The sequence below is a fragment of the Salminus brasiliensis genome, chromosome 11 (assembly GCF_030463535.1).
Source record: "Salminus brasiliensis chromosome 11, fSalBra1.hap2, whole genome shotgun sequence".
In the NCBI taxonomy this organism is placed as follows: domain Eukaryota; kingdom Metazoa; phylum Chordata; class Actinopteri; order Characiformes; family Bryconidae; genus Salminus; species Salminus brasiliensis.
This window is the reverse complement of record NC_132888.1, coordinates 15,424,533-15,446,979: the sequence shown is the minus strand read 5'-3', so window position 1 is coordinate 15,446,979 and position 22,447 is coordinate 15,424,533. Positions and strand designations below refer to the sequence as shown.

Genomic DNA, 22,447 nt, shown 5'->3' with positions numbered 1-22,447 from the left:
CTCACCCCCTCCCACCATATTCCTTTTCTCCTTAACCTCCCCTACTGGTCCTAACGATGCATGCAATCCCCCCATGGCCCAATTTAACGCTGCCAGTCGATGGATAGCCAGTGTCCTGCTTAGAGAGATCGAAAGAACCCCCCCAAAAAAAGAGAAGAAATTCGCTTGGTGCTCCCTGAACAATGAGAGCATTTGATGCAATATTATATCAAAATCAATAGCGTGCTAGTAGTGTGTCTGCTGGAGTTCCAGGAAGTGTCCAGAACAGGCAGGTCTCCATGTGTCAGCCTGTTTCGTCAGAACCGCAGAGACTCATTGCTTAACAAAAGCCACCAATAGTTCCTCTCTCAGAGTGGTGCGAGGCTTCATCTGCAAGTCAGTTGCTATGACAAACTTGACTCGTGATATCCGAGGCCTGTAAGTGCTTTAGACTTGAAGGACTTCCTTGCTGGCCTTCATCAGCAATTCTGCTGGGTTGGTGATAAAGTGGAATGGGAGAAAAGCGCTCATCCTTGTGCTGCATTTAATGCAGCACGGTGCAAACCGGAGGGAATGCTTTGCTAGTCAAAACAGTGTCCTTACTGTCTTAGCCTCAGGGTCACCACCCTGTCCCTCACGTACCCTCCCTTCCTAAAACCCTGAGCAGGACACTGGAAAGAAAGAAAACTGAATGAAAAATTCAGCAGAACCTATAAAACAGTAAGCAGGGTGTCAGGTAGCACACTGCTAGCGCCGCCAAGGCTATGATTTTTAAATCTCTTCGCAATCTTTCCACCATACACTTTTAACAAGGCCCCCAAAATGAATGCCAGCTCCTCTTGCAGCCCTCCTTGGCTGAGGGAATTGCGACTGAGGGCACGGACAGGTTGCTTCTCCCAGTCTGGTGGACAGGGCTCCAAGACACAATTTCATGCTTTGTGGCCAGTGCACAGCAATAACATGGCACGGCCCACGCCCAGGATGTCGGCGAATGGGGAAGACTCCTTGCTTCACCTGCTCCTAGGTCACCCCAGCTTCTCTCCGGCCATTACGAAGACCACCTCGGCGCCCACTATCAAACATTAATCCTGGCCCCCACAGTGAAAAATTGAGGTGAAAACTGACTTACCATTTTATTATTGATTTCATGAAAATGAATCTCACAGACTTTCTCCACCACATCCTCATTCTCGAAAGTTACGAAGCCAAATCCTGCACAGAGGAAAGAGGAAAGACGAGGAGAGAAGGAAAAGAGAGAGGGAGAGATGGAAAAAGAGGAGAGAAAGAGGGGGAGGAGGGGAGAAGAAGCACATGATTGAAGTGAACTAACACAGAAGCAGTTAAATGAACAGGAAAAGCAACAAATATCTGTTGATTGCTAATACTGCATGGTGCAGACATAAATGAGTCATTGAGTCATGCAGCAATCTACACTTTATTGGCTCCTAATGACGTGCAAATTATGTATCTAGTACAGCGCAGGGGCTCTTTTGCTGTTAAAGTGATGAAGACCTGGGCATTATTAAAATAGCTATGAGTCTGCTCCTCCGAGAGGGAGGAAGCTCAAAGCCTGTTTAATGACATTCATAGAGCCAGCCCTGCATCTGAATCCCATTACTAAATATTTGGTGTTGCTTTGCTGGTGTTTCAATGCATGACACACTATTTTCCATACTCCTAAGTGTCTCGGCTAAGAAGTTTTTCACCCATATTAAAAACATTGGCACAAATCCTACTATTCAAGTGAGAAAGAAACGGATCTAGTGAATAACACAAGAGATTGCCGATCTTTTGAGAGTGAGCTAGTCATCTGAAAAAGCCTGCAACTTGAAATTAGATGAGTACAGGCCATTCAAACATCCATATACAGTTACAAACATAAAGGAAAACATTCAAACCCATACACAGGGGTTGGCAGTATGACAAAATGCCACTGCTTACAGATCTGTCGTAGTGGCTTAAGGGGGACCTACTCAATATTAGTCAGGTGGGACTAATAATATGGCTGACTGATGAGTAACATCACTCGAATTCTCATAACTCATAAGTTATTATGAGTTTATGAATTTTATTAATATTTTTAATATATTGTTTTATGTGCCACAACTGTTTTGCTGGTGCATTTTGTCTGTCTGTACCAGGCTTGTTTACATAGCATGTATTTGCAGCAACAAACAAACAAACAAACAAAAAACAGCATTTCTACCATACAACCCACTCTTAACATAGCCGGGCATTCAAACATATACACACTCAGAAACACACACACACACACACACACACACACACACACACACACACACACACACACACACACGTCCATCAGTTACAGCCCGGCTCAGGCTCAGCCTCCCCTGTAGGTTAATCAGTACAAGCTCACAGCAAACAGAGACAAAGCGAGAGAAGGCCAACAGAAGTAGAAGAATCGTGTAACCCAACTCTGGCACCCCGCTGCATTCAGACATGGCTTCTGGGCTTTTAAGAAAGTGCGAGATAAGCCCTGAGGGTCAGCAGGTCAGCGTAGTCGACAGAGAGCCTGAAAGAGGAAGCGGCGGAGCCCACTTCATGCCCGCTGTGATAAAAGCAGATAAAAAGAGCACGAAGGCCGATAAGAGGGCGGCAGATAAACAAACTGCCAGCCCTCCTTCTGACCCCACGTGACCTCAGGGTGATTATAAGTACAGTCGTTTTTTTCTTTTCTCTCTTTTTTTCATTTGGGGAGGAGAACATCACCGCTGCATGTGCTACTTGGCTTCGTAACCCAGTAACATCACAAGCTCCTTACAAATCTCTCTCCTTCAGCGTAAACACTGAAAGTTGCCAAAGGTAGGCGGTACTCTGTGGGAGCGTCAGGTTGCTGTAGGCCCAGTCTTGGCCTCCCAGACGCTCTTCCCACAGACATACATGGACTGTCTGGTATATATTGCACCTCTGGATGACTGCAACTGTCAGTTTTCACTTCGACCGGTTATTCATGGTGCTGTGTGTACAGTGCTTTTGATTATCAACCTAAATCCTAGCTAGTCAGTCAAGCTGTCTGCTTTGCATACCCCATCAAAAACTTTACGAGGGCAGGTAGTATAAACAACATACAAACAATGTAAATGTACATTCGAAGATATGACAAGTCCTTAAGGTCCATATGTGTGTCTTAAATTAGTTTTAAAGGTGCACCCCATTCACTTTCCCCACAGAAACCGCAGCAGAATATAGAACAATTGCACTTCATAACTGAGGGCACTAAAAAGATACCCTTGAGAACATACCATGATAAAAAAGTACCCTTTAGACCAAGATTGTCACAACTTTGGGAGTTGTTTGAACCAGTCAGCAGCATGTAAAAGATCTTGATAGAAGGTTTTGAATAACAGCATATAAAATGTGGATGGACAAGCAGGCCTTGGGATGAGACAGCTAGGGTTGCCCAGCCTGTAGTATGAGTAGGATGACAATTTAATAAAATCTGGACCTTTCGATTTATGACAGGATTCACACGGGGTGTTTGATCTAGGGTGAATGTGAGGTGAAGCATGCCTGAGTGCACCATGGTAGGGGCATGCTATGCTAGTGCAACCCAGATTTTGAGGATATTTATAATAAAAATAAATAAATAAATAAATAAATAAATAAATAAATATGTGTAGGAGTGGCTTTCTCCAGAGGTACAGATAAGTAAGCTATATGAACCACATGCAGACTTATTCTGACTGCCTTGGGCATTGCGCATTATGTATTAGTGTCTTAGTCTTTAAACCTTATTTGGAAACTTGAGAAAAGTCAATGACTTCGGAGCTGGAGTGATTTTTGCATAATTTTATTATTAGGTAATTGGGTGGCTTAGATTAATTATATCCCACAATATCTTCACAGGCATCTTAATTTGTTTCATGTGGGTGTGTTTTCGCTGTAGCACCACAATAACCTGCTTCTAAACAAATGTTCATGGTTGGTTATTGTGCATGGTCATTCAAACGGCCTCTTTCTGGTCAAAGCTGGTGCTTTTTTGAACACGTTGAGTGATGAAACCCACCAGACTTCCTGACAACAACGACAACAAGTTTAGCTTGCTGTCGTCCTAAATGATGCCGCAGGATCCATGCCATGAGTCACACTGTAACTATACAAGCCCATCATGTTGGGCCACGGCAAAGGTTAATTGAGGTCATTTATTGTATGCTCGGACCAGGAGGTTATTCACGGTCGTTACCCTAATTTGTCGCCTGTGCAAATCCCACTTTGAATTGAGATAGAGCCCCTCCCACCTCTAACCCCACCACCTTCCTCGCAGGGTGAGGTAGCGTCTCTAGCCACAGCTGCCATCCTGAGGATAATGTGAGTTATTGGAGCCGCTGCCTCATGCTCTCATGGGCGGATGCTGGAGCGGAATTTGCAGCCAATTACTCAGTGACCTCTCCTCTCACGATGGCTTCCTGTATGAGCCCATTAATGCATCCTGTTGCTGCCTGGGGCTGACGCTCAGCTGGAGGCTGGATCGGGTCCCGCTTTGGGCTCACGGCTCAGATACGTAACCCTTGGATCTGTCCTGCTTCCCTCCTCGTCTTATTCCTGCTCCACCTGTCCTGGCAAGCCCTTGGGGTGACAGGGGACATGGGCCGGAGGTACATGCTCTGTGATGCCTCTTTCTCTTTCTCTCTTTCTCTCTCTCTCTCCCTCTCTCTCTCTCCCTCTCTCTCTCTCCCTCTCTCCCTCTCCCTCTCTCCCTCTCTCCCTCTCCCTCTCTCCCTCTCCCTCTCCCTCTCCCTCTCCGTGGGTCTCTGTACCTTGCTCACTCCGTCCGTTTGACAGAGCTGCCTGTCTGAGGCCCAGCCGGCCTGGGGCCATTTCCACATCCACTGCTTTTATACCCTTAAACACTGCAGAGCCGGCCTGCTGCGTCAGCTAATCAGAAAAGATGTCACTGTTTCCTATCTGCAGCTCCAGTCGCACTCTCTCCGGGCCTGATTATCCTGCCTTATGGCCTCGCCTCTTTCCTTTCTTCTTTCTTTGTTCTCTGTTAAAAGGGATATCAGTGGCACAAGCACAAAAAAAAAAAAAACAGTTAAAAAAAAAAACGGTTTAATGAAAGATGAAACTCTAGGTACCTTTTGCCCAAAATTATTTGCTCTTAGATGCAAGTGCAAGTTTAAGTCACGGGAGAGCAGAAACCAGCGCAGGGCAAAATGTCCCTTTTCTGCTGGGAGACATTTACATGTGTCCGTGGGGCTGTGCCGTGATGGGCCCGCCTTTGAAATCATGAGAAGCGGTTAGTTTTCCATCTCAGGCCTCCGCACCCTTATCAGCCGCACAGCGACCACTTCTGACAACCAACAAATCAGCTGTCAGGAGCAATTTCTCAGCAGGCAGGAGGAAGGCTGCAGGAGCAGCATGGGGTGGACCGTCAGGAGCCCATGTACCTGCACCCCCCCCAAACACACACCACAAACACAACCAATTTCATGCACAACGAACAAAATTAGGACCATTTGAAATGTTTTTGTACAAAAACAGCTTATATTTAATAAGGGTACCTGGTAATATATAACATTTAATCATCTATACTGATACACAAGTGCAGAAACAGTACACATCCTGCTGCATTGTTCTGCCCCCCTTGTGTCGGTCAAAAATACAATATATGGACTACAGTACTGGGACGCCAGCTCATTCATTGTTTCTTCTGAAATCAAATTTAGCGACAAGAGCATTAGTGAGGTCAGAATGTTGGATGATCACCAACCCACCAAAAGCATTGTCTTTAAAAGAGCACCACCAATCCAGAGAACACCATTCCACTGAATGCTGGGTGGGGGGAGGGGGATGTTAATTAGATTTGTGTTTATCTGCTCCAGAGGGTCCTATACTATCAGCAGGACTTCTTTACAGAAACTAGACAAGCTGTGTGTCAGCAATGGGTGCAACTTAAAGTAGTTGAATATATTCATTAGAAGGGGTGTCCACAAACATTTGGACATATAGAGCATAACATGCCCTTGAGTAAATGTGTGTTATATCACATAGATGTATGCAAACGAAAACCCCCATATTTCTGTTTGTTTCCTGTAGAGGACGACTTCTCATTCATAGAGTCAACAAAACATGACCAGATTTAAAAACTGAACACCATAATTTGTTATTACACCATAACACTACTTGATTTCATGAGTTATGAGTCAAAAATCCTTCACAGAAAGGTTTCAGAGATAACTGCAACATCTACAGGGTTAAAACTGATGCAGCGTTCTGAGCTCATTTCAGATTTACCAAGCGCTTCTGAGAACAATTACCCTCATGCTCTGTCGTAGTGAGCTCATATTGTCTAAAACCTCAGCGAGAGGGATCAGGTAACGATCTGGCTGGCCGTCTGTGTCAGAGTTCAGGGCAGTATCGGCAGAGTGAGCTCCCAGCCCGCCATCAGAGGAGGCAGCAAATCAAAGCCCCTCCAGGCTGCTTAATGACGAGGCTGACTAGCATGGCGGCTAACACGATCTTTTAAGGAGGGAGCCGATACTCAGCCCCTTCAAAGTCAGACGAAGGAGAGGAATGCGCTGCAAAGCAACATCTGCTTCTGCACCAGCATAGAAACATAGAGTCTTGGTGCCTGAATGTATCTGGTGCCGTTAATTTATTGAACCCAACTCAAAACAAACAAAGCAGTCTGTAGCGACCTGAAACCATATCTTCCAGAGGGTGCTTGTGAAATAAGGTAAGGGGAAAAAAAGAAGATACGTCTACACAATCTTTAGTGTGTATTTGATAGGGTGGGTGTTTTTCTTCTCCCCCCCCCAACACACACACACACACTTTTATTTTTTGAGATCCCTCAATGACAACACATGGATTTCCAATCTCAAGCAGGATAATAAGTGTTAGTGGCTATTACAGAGGCGTCTGGGCGGCATCTCACACTTATTAGGCAGAGAGCGAGGCAGGCCCGGTCTCCACAGACAGCCAGGCATTCACAGCCTCTTACAAAACAAAGAGGCTCCGCCACGCTTAATGCCAGTCCCCCTCGGAGCCAAGCACAAATAAAATTAAAATGCTAAATCAATGAGTCTTCCACTGACCTTTGCTTAAACAGCTGAGGGTGCCTGAAGCAGTTCGATGTATTTGAAGGGAAGAGGTACACAACCAAATCAGATATTATTACCAATGCGGCGTATCCTTTCCAGATGAGAGATGGGACATAGATTGCATGTTGCATATTAAACACTGAAAAAAAGCCAGTCTTTTCCACCCCATCGCCCACGGCCTTTCCTCGCAAAGGAATACAGGCAAATTCAGGTACACAAAACTGTGAATGTGTGTGTGTGTGTGTGTGTGTGCATACATTGGGAAGCAGTGACAGTGAACTACGTTAGGTACAGCTATTTAACACTAGGTTCATGTATTAAAATATGAATTATAATTATTGATTAGCATACAAACAACCTGTTGAGTATTTAATTGCAACCAACACTTCAGTGTGGATCTTTAACTTCCACTGCAAAGCCCTCTCTTCACTCACTCTACCTTCAATGCGTCCCAAAAAGGAACTGCAATACAATAATGTCCAAATATTTGTGGACACACCTTCTATTGAATGCTACAAATTCTGCTACTTAAAGTTGCTCCCACTGCTGACACAAATGTGCAAATGCACACACACACACAGTAGGTCTAGTCCCTAGACCTAGTAGTAGTGCCAATAGAATAGGATTCTATGGATCATATTAACATGAACGTATTGGCACCATGTCTAATGCCAGGCATATGTAATGCTAGCCAACAAACCCACGTTGGCCAGCATTGTGCTGTGTGACGAGGGGAGAGGGAGGGGCCACACAGAGAGCGTGAGGACAGTTGAATCACTCGAAAACCCAACTCTCAGAATTAAATAGCCTGCCTTTTGACTGATTCCGACCTATATATGAAAAACTACACAGTTCATTCATAGGGTTTTGAATGAACTAAGCTCGGGACCTCACAGACTCTCAGACTACGTGACAAGGTTTGCTGCACCTATTAATGAGGAAGCCAAATGATAGTCAAAGGATGCGATTTGACTGATGTCCCAAAGACCATGATAGTAGGGTACCAGGGGCAGTGTGATAGTATCTTAGAAACCACCAACTTTGTGGGATGTTGTAGAGCTGCTGTAGTGAAGGTACACTGAGAATGGACTTCTCCCACAGGGAGTGCCTCCCAACAAGGGTCAAGGGTGGTTATTCCCTAGGTAGCCTATACTCATTTTGTTAACAGTTAAGAAGATTAAAGATTAATAAGCCAAACTGGTGACCGCATAACCCTCTAAAAGAGTGGCTACTACAGCAGGGGGGTGATATAGCCATACTGAATAATAATCATAGCTAGCATGACTCAAAGGGTGAGCATGCGTGTATGGTAGTCGGCCTGCTTTGCCCAGCACATCCTTACATCCCACAGCCAGAAAAAGGACAGAAATATACAGTGATATCCAGAGACATCAAGTGACACAATCAAATCAAAAAGCCAGTGTCAATTAATCTCCCCTTACTGTGATAAATGGGCTCACTTCCTCATCCATTAATAATGAACGCAGAAAGTAGCACAAGAAAATCTGTCAGTGGACTTAATTTTTTACCCTGCTAGACAGCCAGTCGGCCTCTCTGTTGCACTGGTGTGTGTGTCTGTGTGTGCGATGGGCGAGGCTCTATTCTCCACCACCGAGAGGAGAAGTCCATGGGGAACAGTGCGAATGATCCTTAAGAGTCAATAAATAGATTGGCATGCATTGATGGGAGTTTGTGGCCTTATTTACACATCCTCTTAATCAAAAAGGAGACGGGCGCAGAGAAAAATAGCCTCTCTGTAAGCTCTTTGGAACTCGGAACCCTTGTAAACTAAATGAGAGTAGACAGCGGAATCGATTGTAGTAGCAGCCATCCCGCTACATTATAATGACTTGGGTGAGAAGCGGCTCGCCCAGAAACGAGCGAGGGGCCGAAAAAGAGGTGTAAAAGAGCATATGAGAAAGAAAAGTCGTCGGGGAAGGAGCGCCGTCACTGACAGGCGCTCTATAAATCTTCCAGTGATGTGCGAGCGTGAGTCTGTGCGCGTTTGTATGTGTGTAATGTGATCAAAGTACATGCATGGTGTGCGAAATGGATTGCCAAGGGCAAAGAAGAAATCTGAACCAACAACACTCAACATCAGAATAGCTCTGGTGGTGCTGTCGATAGTATAACGGCAGTTAAAGCAGGTGAGTGAATGCAAAGCTTCTGTCAGCGGTTAAAGCTTAGAGGTGAGAAGTTAATACCAAGAGGATAAAAAAAAAAGCTGATCTTTCTAAGGAAGACAGTATTTATCAAAGCTGCAGCAAAGGCTTAAGACACTAAATACAGATGCTGAGTTATTACTCTTGCTTTGCTGATCAACTGTAATTAGATGTGATGTTAGAAATGCAAGACAATTCCCCACATTTTGGTTCTTTTGGAGCTCTTGTATTCAAAGCAAACAGTTCAAAACTCACATTCTCTGCATCACTACATACAGGATTGCTAAAAGCTGTCGTACTGTTGTGTGTAAACTGATGAAGTGCTGAAAAAGCTGATAAATAGGAACAGCTGAACATTTGTTCTTTGACGTATTCTGATAAGTAATCGCTTGAGGTTTCACTGTTCGGTATAGATTGTAAACAACATAGTGAATAATTAGGCTAAGCTCAAAAATATAGGCATGTTTACTCTTCCATCAATTCACACAATCGTGAAGGGGGTCCATTCTATACACAGACATACGTAAGACTGAATATATTCGGCTTTCAGCTGAGCTCCAACTGTTCACACACGTCAAATCAGAGTGGAGGAATTGAGTCATTTTGCTCAGCCCTTTCAAATGGTTCAGTTTGGGCGTCACTAATCACAAAATTATATTTGAACTAGAAAAAGAAATTGAAAGAGCAAATCAAAATGTTGTCATGACAAACAGTTTGTAATAATGCTAAGAAAATATGGTCTTATACACACTATATGTCCAAATATTTGTGGCCACTCCTACTGAATGCATTCAGCTACTCCAAGTTGCACCCATTGCTCAAATAGATGTACAAACACACATAGCTTATACTTACTGGCACCATGCCTAATGCCAGGAATGGGTTTGAGAGGTATAAAGCCCCCCAGCACTAAGCTGTGGAGCAATGGAACTGTGTTTTCTGGAATGACGGTGCTCCATCAAACATCCTTACTTCACTAATTTTCTTGCTGCTGAATGCAATCAAATCCTCACAGCAATGCTCTTAAGAATCTAGTAGAAAGCCTTCCCTGGACAGTAACTCCAACAAAAGCAGGATGTGTCCCAATACTTTTGTCCAATTCAGATATCTTAATGAGGTAAGTAATGAATGGCTGTGATGTTGCTAAGCGAGTGCTAGGGATTTGACATATTGTTGCTATGGTGTTCCGGTGGTTATTTGGGTGTTGGTATGCAGTTGCTACAGAGAGAGTTTCAAGAGAGTCTGTGAGTGAGAGTGAGTGTATATATGAGCATTTGTAGTGTACAATTAGTGCTGCGACTGCATCCTACTAATTGGCTAATTACTTCATAATTGCTCTATATGCACAAACACAATTTCTCCCTTTATTTTAATGAGCTGTGAGTGAGAAATAACACTTTATAAAACTTCAGGAAGCACGTGAACTCATCATCATGTAGAATTTGGTGAGGTCTGAGCTCCACTGGCACTGCACTGACCTTCCACACCATTAACACAGTGGATGCACTGCACCCACCATAAATCACACTTTGCATCATTACTCACCGGCTATGCTGCTATTCAGCTTTAACATCTTCAGCCTTGCACGTGCTAAAAAGCAATGGTCAGAAACAGAAGTGGGCAGAGGTTCTACCTGAAGACACCAAGCCCAACTTTGATACAATAATAGCAATAACAACGCGATGAAAGCCACTGCCTTCCGCTCACACTCAGAGCCATGTGAGATTTATAGCGACATTAGGCGCTCCGAAAGCCACCTCAAAACCCCAAATACCAGGAGCGTCAGAGGAAGCTGTTCCTTCCTAATGGCTAATGATCTAAGTCCATCCTCCCTCATTAAAGAAGACAGATGAAGAGGATGGTGCTAGGTGTGCAGAGTCAGCAGGGTCTATCTGCAGAAAATGTGGAGCAGTGCTATGCCAAAGAGCTATAGGGGCAATAGAGAAGACCCTGAAACACAGATAAAGGAAATTCCTCAACTCCACACCATTAGCTATGATATATACTACAGTCTGTGTATACAAGTTGTAGAATGTAATATATGGACTCATTTAGAAAGCAATTTACAAGGACGGAGATAAAGTTTAATACTGCACAAATACACACACACAAACACACACAGAGTGAAATTCTCACAATGTATAGTTTAATGTAAAGTCCAAATTGTAGATAAAATGACTAAAAGAAACTGAATACAATTAAAAATAATACAATTACTACTCTGAATCAGGACAGAGAGGCTGGTTAGCATTACCTCAGTTATAGCAGGATAACAATCTGCTCCCCACAGAATAAATTCGATGCCTGTCTGACAGAAAGCCCACTTATAAACGTTTAGACGAAAATGACTCCATGGTTTTGGATCTGTAGGCCACTCGCTAAGCCAGCCTTTGCTAAGTTAGCTCAGCTACAGATCCACTCGCTGTTGACACAACTGCTACTGACAGAAGTATAGGTGATGAAAACTTGTGTGAGAGAAAGTGTGCTTGTTTTTAACACCACCCTGTGGCTCTCTTAAATGTGCATGGGGGAATGAGCTCATTTCTATTAGACAGAAGTAGGACAGAAATGTGACGCATCAGACATGTTGTAATTTTGAAATACCGTCCTCATTTTAAGATAAAGGATCACATGTCTCTGTAATGCTGATCCAGGGGGATTTAGTTCCAATTTTAATTCTGAAATAAATGCATACATTTCAGCATCTGTGTGGACTGATATGTATGGACATACCTTACTTATGTTGTTTTGTTTTTTTTATCTGTACAGTTGTCTGTGCTGTCTATTTTTTACATTTTAAAAATAGCCTCGTTAACCCTATTTCATTTCAGTTTGTTTTCATTCCGGCTTGTCATCGTCAAAAACAAACAAACAAACAAACAAACAAACAAACAGATCCAGATAAATTGCGGCATGTGGAAAGTGTGAATTGTGGTTGGATGAGAATAAATATAGAGGTTTATAATAAAAATAAAGCTTATTAATCAAATGCCTCTGAAGTTTGACTTTTTGCTCCATTACAATACCAGACAACTACTCATCATATTTTCCGCTCCATGAAACACATGTTAATGCTCAGTAGTACACATAGATGCTCCTTATATATATTTGATATTACTAAAATGCATTCATTTTCAATGGGCAGATATGCAGCTGAAATAGGCAGCCTAATACATCCCATCATTTTTCAACATAAACATTTTAATAGAGCATTATCGTCATTATGACTTTTAGAAATATGTTTTTTTGGGGAGGAGGGTATAGGTAGTGCACTATAGGCCCCTGTGGAGCGGCCTAAGCTTTTGGAATTTGTTTTCCTTACATTAGTTTTACTTTTATACTTTTGAAACTAGAGTAAAAAGCTTAAGTTGAAGCTTCAACTTCTATAGAAGTCGATTTCAAACCCTAGTATCTACAATTCTGAATGTGAATACTTTTCACACCTTTGGACATAGTCATCGCACCTGCAATTTAACCCAATATCGGTCCATCGCTACAAAGATTTCTCAGGATTGTCATATTGTTTAGTAAGTCAGTACACATTAGAAAGTGAGTCCACTATAATTTAATAATAACTAACTCCATCCGCTTTAATAAAATATGATAACTTCAATTCAATTTGGCTGCTTTGATGGTGCTGTTGAGAGAACTTGAAGAACATCAACAAGCAAAGCCAACATAAACACAGCACACACTCCTAACTCCAATTGAGCCATTTTTTCCATATCATACCCCAACATTTATCTCATTCTTGTCTTTAACTATGTGAAAGACGAGTTGATTGTGTCTGTGGCTATGTGTTCGGCTCTGACAGGCCCAGTAATGGAGCGCCATATGGGAGGGAGCTTTGAGCACGATGCATTCTGACAGTTCTTTGTTTCATAATCCATAAACTCCACACAGGCTGCCGCCTTCTCACAGGCACTGGAGCAACAAGTCCAATTTCACCCTTCTCCTCTGCAAAGGCTAATGTGATTACACTAGCATCAAAACAATTTGGGCCTTAATTACAGAAGACACATCAAGGCGAGAGCCATGATAGGAATTTCTCAAAGGAAGCAATTGGCATGACAAATTAAGGCAGGATGGGGAAAAAAAAAATCATTTTTGATAACATGGTGGTTGTTGCGTAAATGCCATTGGTGGCAGCCAAGGCTAGCAGAGTGGGACCTCCTACACCAGCGTTCATCCCTTCACAGAGGAAGAAGACCGAAAATAAATACATACCACGACTCCTGTTTCTAATCTCAGTGTGTTTTATGTCTTGAATATGGCAAGACACATCATTTACCCCACAAAACCATTAACATGAGGCTAATCTCTATAGCCTAGAGCAAGGGTTAAGGTTCAGTCAAGTGTGTTGACACCTCTTTTCTTTCTTAACAAACCCTCCCAGCAGTGTAAATGACCATTAAAGAGACAGAGCTTCACCTTAATCTGCTACTGAATTATGCATCCGGATCTTTTCACCTCATCTCTTTTAGCCCTCACACGGGGCACCAGCCCTCAATCATTATGTCTAATTAGCCATTCCAAACTGTCCCAACAACCATCCACTTTCTAACAACTAAACCAATAGATCTCATTACCAGATTCCTCCTTTATCAGGCTTTTAGATTTTACAAACTGTGACGCTCAAGCCGTTGCCCTTGAGAAAGGCAGAGAGAGAAAAAAAGGGGGGGGGGGGGAAGAAATTTTCTGAGCTAAGCAAGTCCTGTAAGTTGTGAGGTAGGGGGCCTCCATGGATTATCATCATCATGATTAAGCCTTAGGTGCCCATGACTCGTCTTTTGTCTTTTCCTGGACCACTTTTGGGTATGCACTGATCACTGCACACCAGAAAGACCCCACAAGATCTGCCTGATGTTTTAGAGAGAGATGTTCCTCACCTGGTCATCTAGATATCACAGTTTGGTTCTTGTTATAGTGGATCAGATTCTTCATGACACTATGCATCACCTTCAAGAACTGAGAACTGATAATCAATGGTTTCATCAATTGTACTCAATAATGTAATTGTAAATCAATGGTACTTTACCTGTCAGTAGTGCTCTGTAATGTTCTGGCTGATCGGTGTATATTAATCAGCCCACAACGCATTAACAGCTGCCTTTAGATCATTTGAAAATGGCTACTCAGTCCGTGAGAAGAAACTCCTTTCATTCCTTTCTTTTCTTTTTACAAAATATCCTAAGAGCCGAACCTGATTCTGAAGAGTCATTCATTCGATTTTTCCTCTTCAAGAGCGCTGTTTGTTTACACTGCCTGCACTCTCTCTCTTTCAGATTCCTAAACAAAAGATGCAAAGTGTAGCCATAGTAACAGACGTTTTGATGATACTGCTGTAAGTGGCCTGTTGTGGCCATGTGTGCTAAGTTATGATGAATATTGAGTTGGATTGATTTTAAAGTCACATGAATTCACGACTGTTCAGATAGAGGTCACATTGTAGTGTATTGGATAGAGCTGTGTACTGGCAAGAATCTGATCTGATACGATAGAAGAGTTATGATTCAATATATTGCAATATATTGGGATACTGTGAGTAAGACCAAATATTATTATTTCTTTCTTTTTTTTTGTTACCAAATTTTAAGAAAACAGTCATAGTACAAAAATCACACCAACATATGATTAATTAAAGTAGTTTAACTTTTTATCCAATTAGAATAGTAGGATCTGATTGGATAAAACAACTAACAAATAGAAATATCTTCACATTGGAATATATATCATCATATCTTCATATTGGATCTCACCATTTTCCCCACACAGTGTGAATTTAGCCCAACTGTGTAAATGTTACATTCCCTGATCAGATCAGATGTATTATGTCATTATACTGATTCATGTCATCAATATCAATTTAACAAAGTTTCTTTGGGAGATGCTGAGTTACAGCAGTGCACAACAGTGCTGATGTAAGTCCTGGACCTGGACTGAATTGCTTATTTTTTTAAGGTGAGAGTCTTACAAGCACTGGGATTTGGGATTTAGAGACAGCTAAAATAGATGAAAAACAAAATTTACTCCATGCTCTTAAAAGTGTCATTTTAAAAACATCAGCAGTTGTAGTGAAGCGCGCACGTGTGTGTGTGTGTGTGTGTGTGTACAGTCTGGCTGTGCTGACTTTCACACCTACAACTCCACTTGTGTGTGTTCAGGGATCTATTCTGTCCAAGCTTGCGTATGTAGGTCACCTAGCAGCACTGGGCCATCAATTTTACTGTCCTACTTAAATAGACACACACAGTTCGCTGGAAAAAGTGGGAATTTTTCACTCAAAGCACCAACAGCCCCTACACCCCTGCTTTCCTGTATCTGCCCAATACTTCATCGTCTGGGCTGAGAGAAATTGGTGCACAGTAACACGATTTAAAAAGCCAAAGCTAAAGCAAAAAAAAACAAAAAAACAAACAAACAAAACAAAAAAAAAACTGAATACATAAATAAATAAATAAATAAATAAACAAATAAATAAATAAATAAAACAAGAACCTAATAATCTATACAAGAAGAACTGAGTTCTTGAGATAAGGGACGTTATGCATAGACAAATCCAATTTAGAGTGCTCACAAATAAAAAGAATGCAGGCTCTGATCTTATCTATGGGAAAGCCCCTTGGAGTAGCCTAAATTTGCCTGCCCTTGGTGAGTTGAAAGTTCCTGTTTCATTAATCTGCACTGCACAAAGCTAGCAGTACAAATGAACATGCAGCTGGTAGAACAGATAGAGGCCGTTTGTATTGGAACAACTTTAAAGAACTACCGAAAATAAGTTCCAAAGGCCTCCGAAAAACCAAGTGCAGCAAATGAGGCTAAGCTCTGATGGTGTGAAGCTTATTTTCAATTGCCTTTATAGTCGATCTCTTATCAATACACAGAAGAAATATGAAAAAGCACGACCTTCACCTTTGTATGTTAATAAAGACAACAAAAGTAATACAAGTTAGGACTTATTGGCACATAACACAGATTTTAATTATAACGCTCAAAATGATAGCATTGCTACTTAAAATAATGACCAAACTAATTAAACCCTGAAGAATGAGTGAATGAATGAAGACAGGAAAAAAAAAATCATTAATTTAAACAATGGAATGACTTGATGAATGTCTAATTAATTCATAGGTAAATATATGCATATACAAATAAGAGTGAGAATAAGAATGAATGAATACATAAATATAAAAATAACAAACCAATCCAACTAAAGCAGAGAGCAAATAAATATATTAAAGTTACCATAGAATGTTTTTTCTTTTAATAGTTTGTTGATGTTGATGTTTACATGAGAGACATGGCCAGGTGACTTTGGCAAGGGTGAAAAATGGCCAAACGCAGCTGTACACACCCATTCACAACATTATGATTTGGTCAGGCTGTTTTTCCCTATGATGGGCATATAAATAATTTGATTATCTCTACTCTTATTGGCTGGTTTACTGCAGGGCACTGCTACGGCTCACTCAGAATCAACATGTCAAGTCACAATGCTAGCATAGCCATAACAACTGTTTTAGCACTGTAACAAGACCACTATAACTCTTATACTGCCAAAACGCAAGTCTTGCATAGTGCCCCTATCCCGTCGCCTGTTTATCTGTTCAGCTAGCAGAACTGCCTCAACTGGAAGGCTGTTGGGCAAGCACAGACACCCGCTTGCTTCCTGTGCTTTCGCTTTCTCCCAACCCGCTTTTGACGCACCTTCCTCGCCCAGTGGCATCACGCAAAGGCCCAGACTGTGTAGCAACTCAAGGCTGTGTATCGAACTCTCCTCATTCAACTATGCCAAGAAAAGAATGAATTTAATAACATAGTGAGACTCAAATTAACGAATGGGGTTGGTGTGGTGCAATATATAACACCGTTACCTGCCAGTGACCCGCCAGTGACCTGCAACACCATGTGGGGTTTGATTCTGGGTTACTATACTGCACTACACCAATAAGAGTCCTTGGGCAACCTTGAGAGTCGCTCTGAATAAGAGCATCAGGTAAATGTCATAAATGTAAAAACATTAAAAACCTTAAATAATTAATTCATTAACAATTGAAGGAACAAACATGACAATGACTAAATTAATGGATTAATGAATGGTCACATCAAACAAACAACTCATCAAGCCTCATCAAAGCAAGAATGCACAGTTAAGTGAAATTTCATCTCATTAGCTTGAACGAATTGATCGAGGCAACACGTTTGCACAATGCTTTCAAGTAAAGTTCACTTTTACACTCGCATTGTAGTTTTCCTGTGGGTAATCATACACTACATTAACTGCATAATATTCACACATGGCTGAAAGAGCCTGACAGATTAAAATCTGCATGTTTACACACAAAGTGAGAGAGAGAGAGAGAGAGAGAGAGAGAGAGAGAGAGAGAGGCAGTGGAGAGCTCATATCATCTTTAGGAGATGAAGAACACTAATAGAATGTAATTGAGCCACTCTCTATGACTCGGCCCAGATTTGTAATGTTTGAGCACATATGGCACATTCAGAGAGATCAACGATTAACTCTTGCCTAATTAACAACACACGCACAGAAGGTGTAGACAGTTTTCCTGTGTCATTTGGTCTTGTGCGTCCACACGCACTCCCAGCATATGTTGTGCATTTCTGCATATCTCCATCAAAACAAATAAGCAATATGCACATCCGCCACTGATGTGTTACACAGGAAAACGTCTGTATATTCACACAGCTATACTACTGAGGAAACACACTTCAGGAACAGTGAGCTGAGAGTTCACAGGTCTCTCTCACTATCACTTAGCAAGGACTGATCTTATGTGAACCAGTGTTTTCTCTCTATGGAGAAAAACTGATAACGATGTTTATTTGTTAAGCTTACTAAACTGATTCTTTTCATTGCAGTATGATTATAATTAGAGATGATGACAATAGGATTGTATGTGATTGTTCTTGTGCTGAATTATCAAGTCAAGATTGTGATTTTCTGATCTGTTCCATATCAGGTATCTTTAGTGTTTCAGAGTACTCACAGTGTTTCTTAGCCCTCATAGTGTTTCATAGCCTTTGTGTGCACTGGAAGGGAGCCGAATTCTGCTTCTGTGCCACCTGGTAAGGCAACTCGCAGCATTGACAATACACTTGACATATCAATGTCAAGTATCGTGAGGCACTGTCCACAAAGGAGATGCCAACTTGGCTGCAGGTTTAGACTTTTAGGCGTAAAAACGCCTTTAGTAGTCCAGAACAGGTCATCACATAATCATGTGCCACAACAGAAGGGCTACTGAGGCATAAGCCACAAATAGTTTTAATGGTGGTTATGGGAGGAAAGTGTCAAAACACACATCGCACAAATGCCCTGAGGTGCATGAGGCCATGTAGCTGCAGATCAGTCAGTGCCCATGCTAACCCCTGTCCACTTCTACAGCGGCTTCCTGTTTTGGCAGCACAGGGACGGCTAACAGCACATTAGGCAGGTGGTTATAAGGGTATGAGGGTATGTCTACATATGTATACATATATGTTGTGATATACATACTGTACTGTGTCTTACACCACAGAGCAATCATCACTACTCCAGGCACAGACCAGCCAAAAGCCTGGTGAATGTAGTGGGAGGTCACAGACAATAGGGAAGGGACTTCTCCATCAGCATATGTTGCTGTGCATTGCATTCCTCCAGAGCACGTTTGAAATTTTATTAAGTGCAGCATAATTGCTTGTATAATCAAATGTGAAAATGTACATTATAGAGTCATTCCAGCACATCTCCACTCTTTTAATCACTGCGCCTGGGATGGCGCCAAGGTGAATTAGCAGAAATTAAAAGCTCTGCTGCGTGGAGCGCCTCACTCTCACTGCTGCCTTCCTGTGCCTTGTCTGGCCTGCCGGCTTGGCCCGGGTCTTTATGCCGGGGATTTCTCCACACACACACTCAGGCATTCACACCGGTCAAGATTTAGGAGCACCGTCGCCATGGGTGCAGAATCCAAGTAAGGACTAGAGCCAGAACGCAGCATTAGGCAGAGACAGAGGAGACAGACAGTCTTTCAGGAAGAATCAGAGGAAGAGAATGCTGGAGCTAGTGTTTCACTGCAGACACAGAAAACGAGAAGTAATGAGATGACCCAAAGAGAGATTAACAGATAGCTCAACTCTCTAATGCCTCCATGTCGCACACATCTCCAAATGGATTGTTACATTCGGCTAATTAGATTTCACTTATTTCACACAAAAACAAGCACATTTCTTTGAAAAAGTAGACACTACACTTTTATTTTTTTTAATTAGAACCTGAAAGGTTGGGCACAAAACACCAGTTTGCTTAAAAATAAACATATAAAATATAGCCAAATGTCAATAATCTTCTTAAATCATTCTAATAATTCTAATATTGAAGATTAAGACACATCACATTTGTAGGCATCAGGTATTGCTTTGCTATGTATATGCTAACATATACAGATCCAATTCTAATCCTTTGTTTTTACTGTTTCTGCAGATTGCCCCTTCAGCATCCTCTAGGCGCAATTTATGGATATTATAACGGATATTCTAGCCTGCAGCAGTGAGGAGTGTTCTTAGAAAGTATCAAATAAACACCATAATATCAGTGATTCTAGTGCTTTGATTCTGTTTGAGCTTTTTCTTTCCCAACATTTTTGACCATGCCACATTTTAGGAAGGAAGCTGATTCATTACTGAAAGTTACTAAAAACAGTTGGTTTACTTCAGTATGCATTAGCAGCTAAAATGTGTCTGTATTTATTTATTTATATATATATATTTTTTTCAGAAAAACAAAGATCGGATTGGTATCAGCTGATACTCAGAATTAAGGTACTCTGCCCCAACAACTTATGATCTTCAAGAAAGCACAATTTAACTAAAACTACAGGCATTACTGAAACTAACTACTGAAATTATATCAGATTATCCGTTTTCAGAATTCCTGGCGCTTTGAAACTGGTATCCATCACAAAATGTTCAAATAGGTCAGGCCTTACAGCACTGTTATAACCAATGAGTGTAGCAAACATGGACGCAGTGGTTCCATTCCCTTCTGATGCCAAATCTGTCTGCCATGTTGTCAAATTTGCAAACAGAGTCTGCACAGTAAAGACCAGAGGAGGAGGAAGACCCATCCCCTTCTCTCAGACCAAGTGTGTCTCAGACCGCCTTTACTGAGCTTACAGTGCAAAAGTAGAGCGTATTTTTCCCCTAAATACTCAGTTTGTCCGGTAAGTGAAATGCTTCAACAGTAAAAGTGCAGCTCATATCAAGTCCAGCTACAAGACGCTCTTTTCCAGTCAAGGCTGTCAATTACTTCATGCCTAAGCATAACCCTTACAATATTCTTACGATCCAGCAGGGAAAATAAAATAAATGTGCCAATATTTCCACAGGGAAAATTAGACACTGGATGTGGAAAGTTTGTCTGTTAAAACATACAGGGATGGGCAGGGAGACACATCATACTGCAACCAGCCAGCCTGTGGTTGCTTTACTTTTGAGAGACGTTGAGCTGTCCCCATGCTTTTCTACAGTCGTTCGTTACAACTATAGACTAAGACAAGCTCTCAGTACTTAACACCAGAACCTTAAACTGAGATGATGTAGCCTTTCCTTTACCAAAAGAGTGCAGTACAAACACAAGAGCTTGAGGGAATATCTGAATTCTGTCAGCTTACATCTTCAAATGTTAAATATTAACACAGAAATCGAAAACAGTAACACTTCTACTTGTGGTCAGGGGGAGCAGTCTGCACAAAGCAAGCCCAAACTGGCTAAACTGATATAGCACCTACTGAAAGCAACAGTCACTGCCTCAGATACAGTACATCACAATGCCATGGAACAACCAACAACCTCACAAAACTGAAAGAACACAGTCAGTAAAAACAGAGGACAGAAAATACTGAAGACGGGAGTTTAACACAGGGCTGGCTGGTAAGCCTGCCTCTGATCAGTATTCTGAGGCGCTGTGAACAGAAGGAAGAGGAACAGGCTAAAGGCTTGCTTTTTTATTAACTACATTTTAGCTCGAGGCGTTTTATCCTTCTTTAATTGCCCTTTGAGATAGGCCTGATCAATCTGATGGTCTGGCTCCCAGCTGTGCGCTACTATTAGCCAACCTTTGAAGATGCACTCTGAGGGGTCTCACAGCTGGCCCAGACGCCTCTAATTCATCTAAAGGTTATTCAGATAGACCGGACAGTGCACAGTCCCCCCGAACTGCCCGCTTTTCCTGAAGACATTTGTGGGGTTAGCACCGGGTCTCACAGCAATGGCTAATGATAGAGCTAAAACACAGCCAGCGGTTATCACTGTGCTGATGCACTTAGTGGAGGTCAGTGGGAAGGGACAAATAGTGCAAACACAGCCACACACACACACACATATGCGCACACTCACACACACACACACACACACACACAGTCATAAAAGCAACACAACACATGGATGCTGTGGCGGAATGGATTACAGGGAAATATATGGAGTCCGGTTTTAGAAACAAACAAAACCACACTGAAATTCAGTAACCCAGCAGAGGCACATTATTATTATGACTATATGTTATCATTATCATGATGAATTAAAGCATGATGGTACTTTTCCTGAGTATACTGTGGGCATCAGCGGTACTTTTTAAAAACACTGACTGCATGCATCCTAAAAAGACAGATTTAGCTCAATTACAGAGACTGTAAAAATATCTGAGGGTTTTAAAGGTTCTTTAGTAAAGGAAACAGGTCTGTATAGAACCAGATCAACTGATCTATCTAGGCTTCTGTATAGAGCCTTGGTTTGATAAATGATTAAATATAGTCTCGTCTACTGACTGCATCAAAGAACCCTTTCTCAGTGCTATATAGAACTTGTTTTGCTGGGAGTTTATAGCAACTGCAGCTGTTTGGACAAAATTACTATAGTATTATCTTATTTTATTCATTTACTTTTACAAATTGCTGTTTTTTTTCATCATATAACTTGTATCATTTACAGAAGTTACAGAAGAAACATGCCAGAAATTGAATGCCAATTCTTCACGATGCACATAATCGTGTTTGCATCGCAATATCAATATTTGATTAACACCCCTAGTTTTTCCAGGTGTTTTATGTAGTTTAGTTTCGCTACACTGCAGTGTATTTCACACACAATTCTAGATACAAATTGTGGCTGCGGCTGTTTTTGAGCAGAAGTGGCACATTGACCTTTCTGTATTGGCAGGCTAGTTTTGGGGTTTTCAGATTT

The 22,447-nt window shown here is 41.8% G+C and overlaps 1 protein-coding gene across 12 annotated transcripts in view; it reads right to left on the bottom strand.

The window, feature by feature from the left end:
- The window catches only part of msi2b (musashi RNA-binding protein 2b), a 297,133-nt gene that overhangs the window by 76,702 nt on the left and 197,984 nt on the right, over nucleotides 1–22,447 (bottom strand). For all 12 annotated transcript variants that reach the window (XM_072691943.1, XM_072691935.1, XM_072691931.1 and 9 more), the window contains exon 8: nucleotides 1,109–1,191. In XM_072691943.1, coding sequence (XP_072548044.1) covers nucleotides 1,109–1,191 — 83 coding nt within the window. The remainder of the gene's footprint in view (nucleotides 1–1,108; nucleotides 1,192–22,447) is intronic.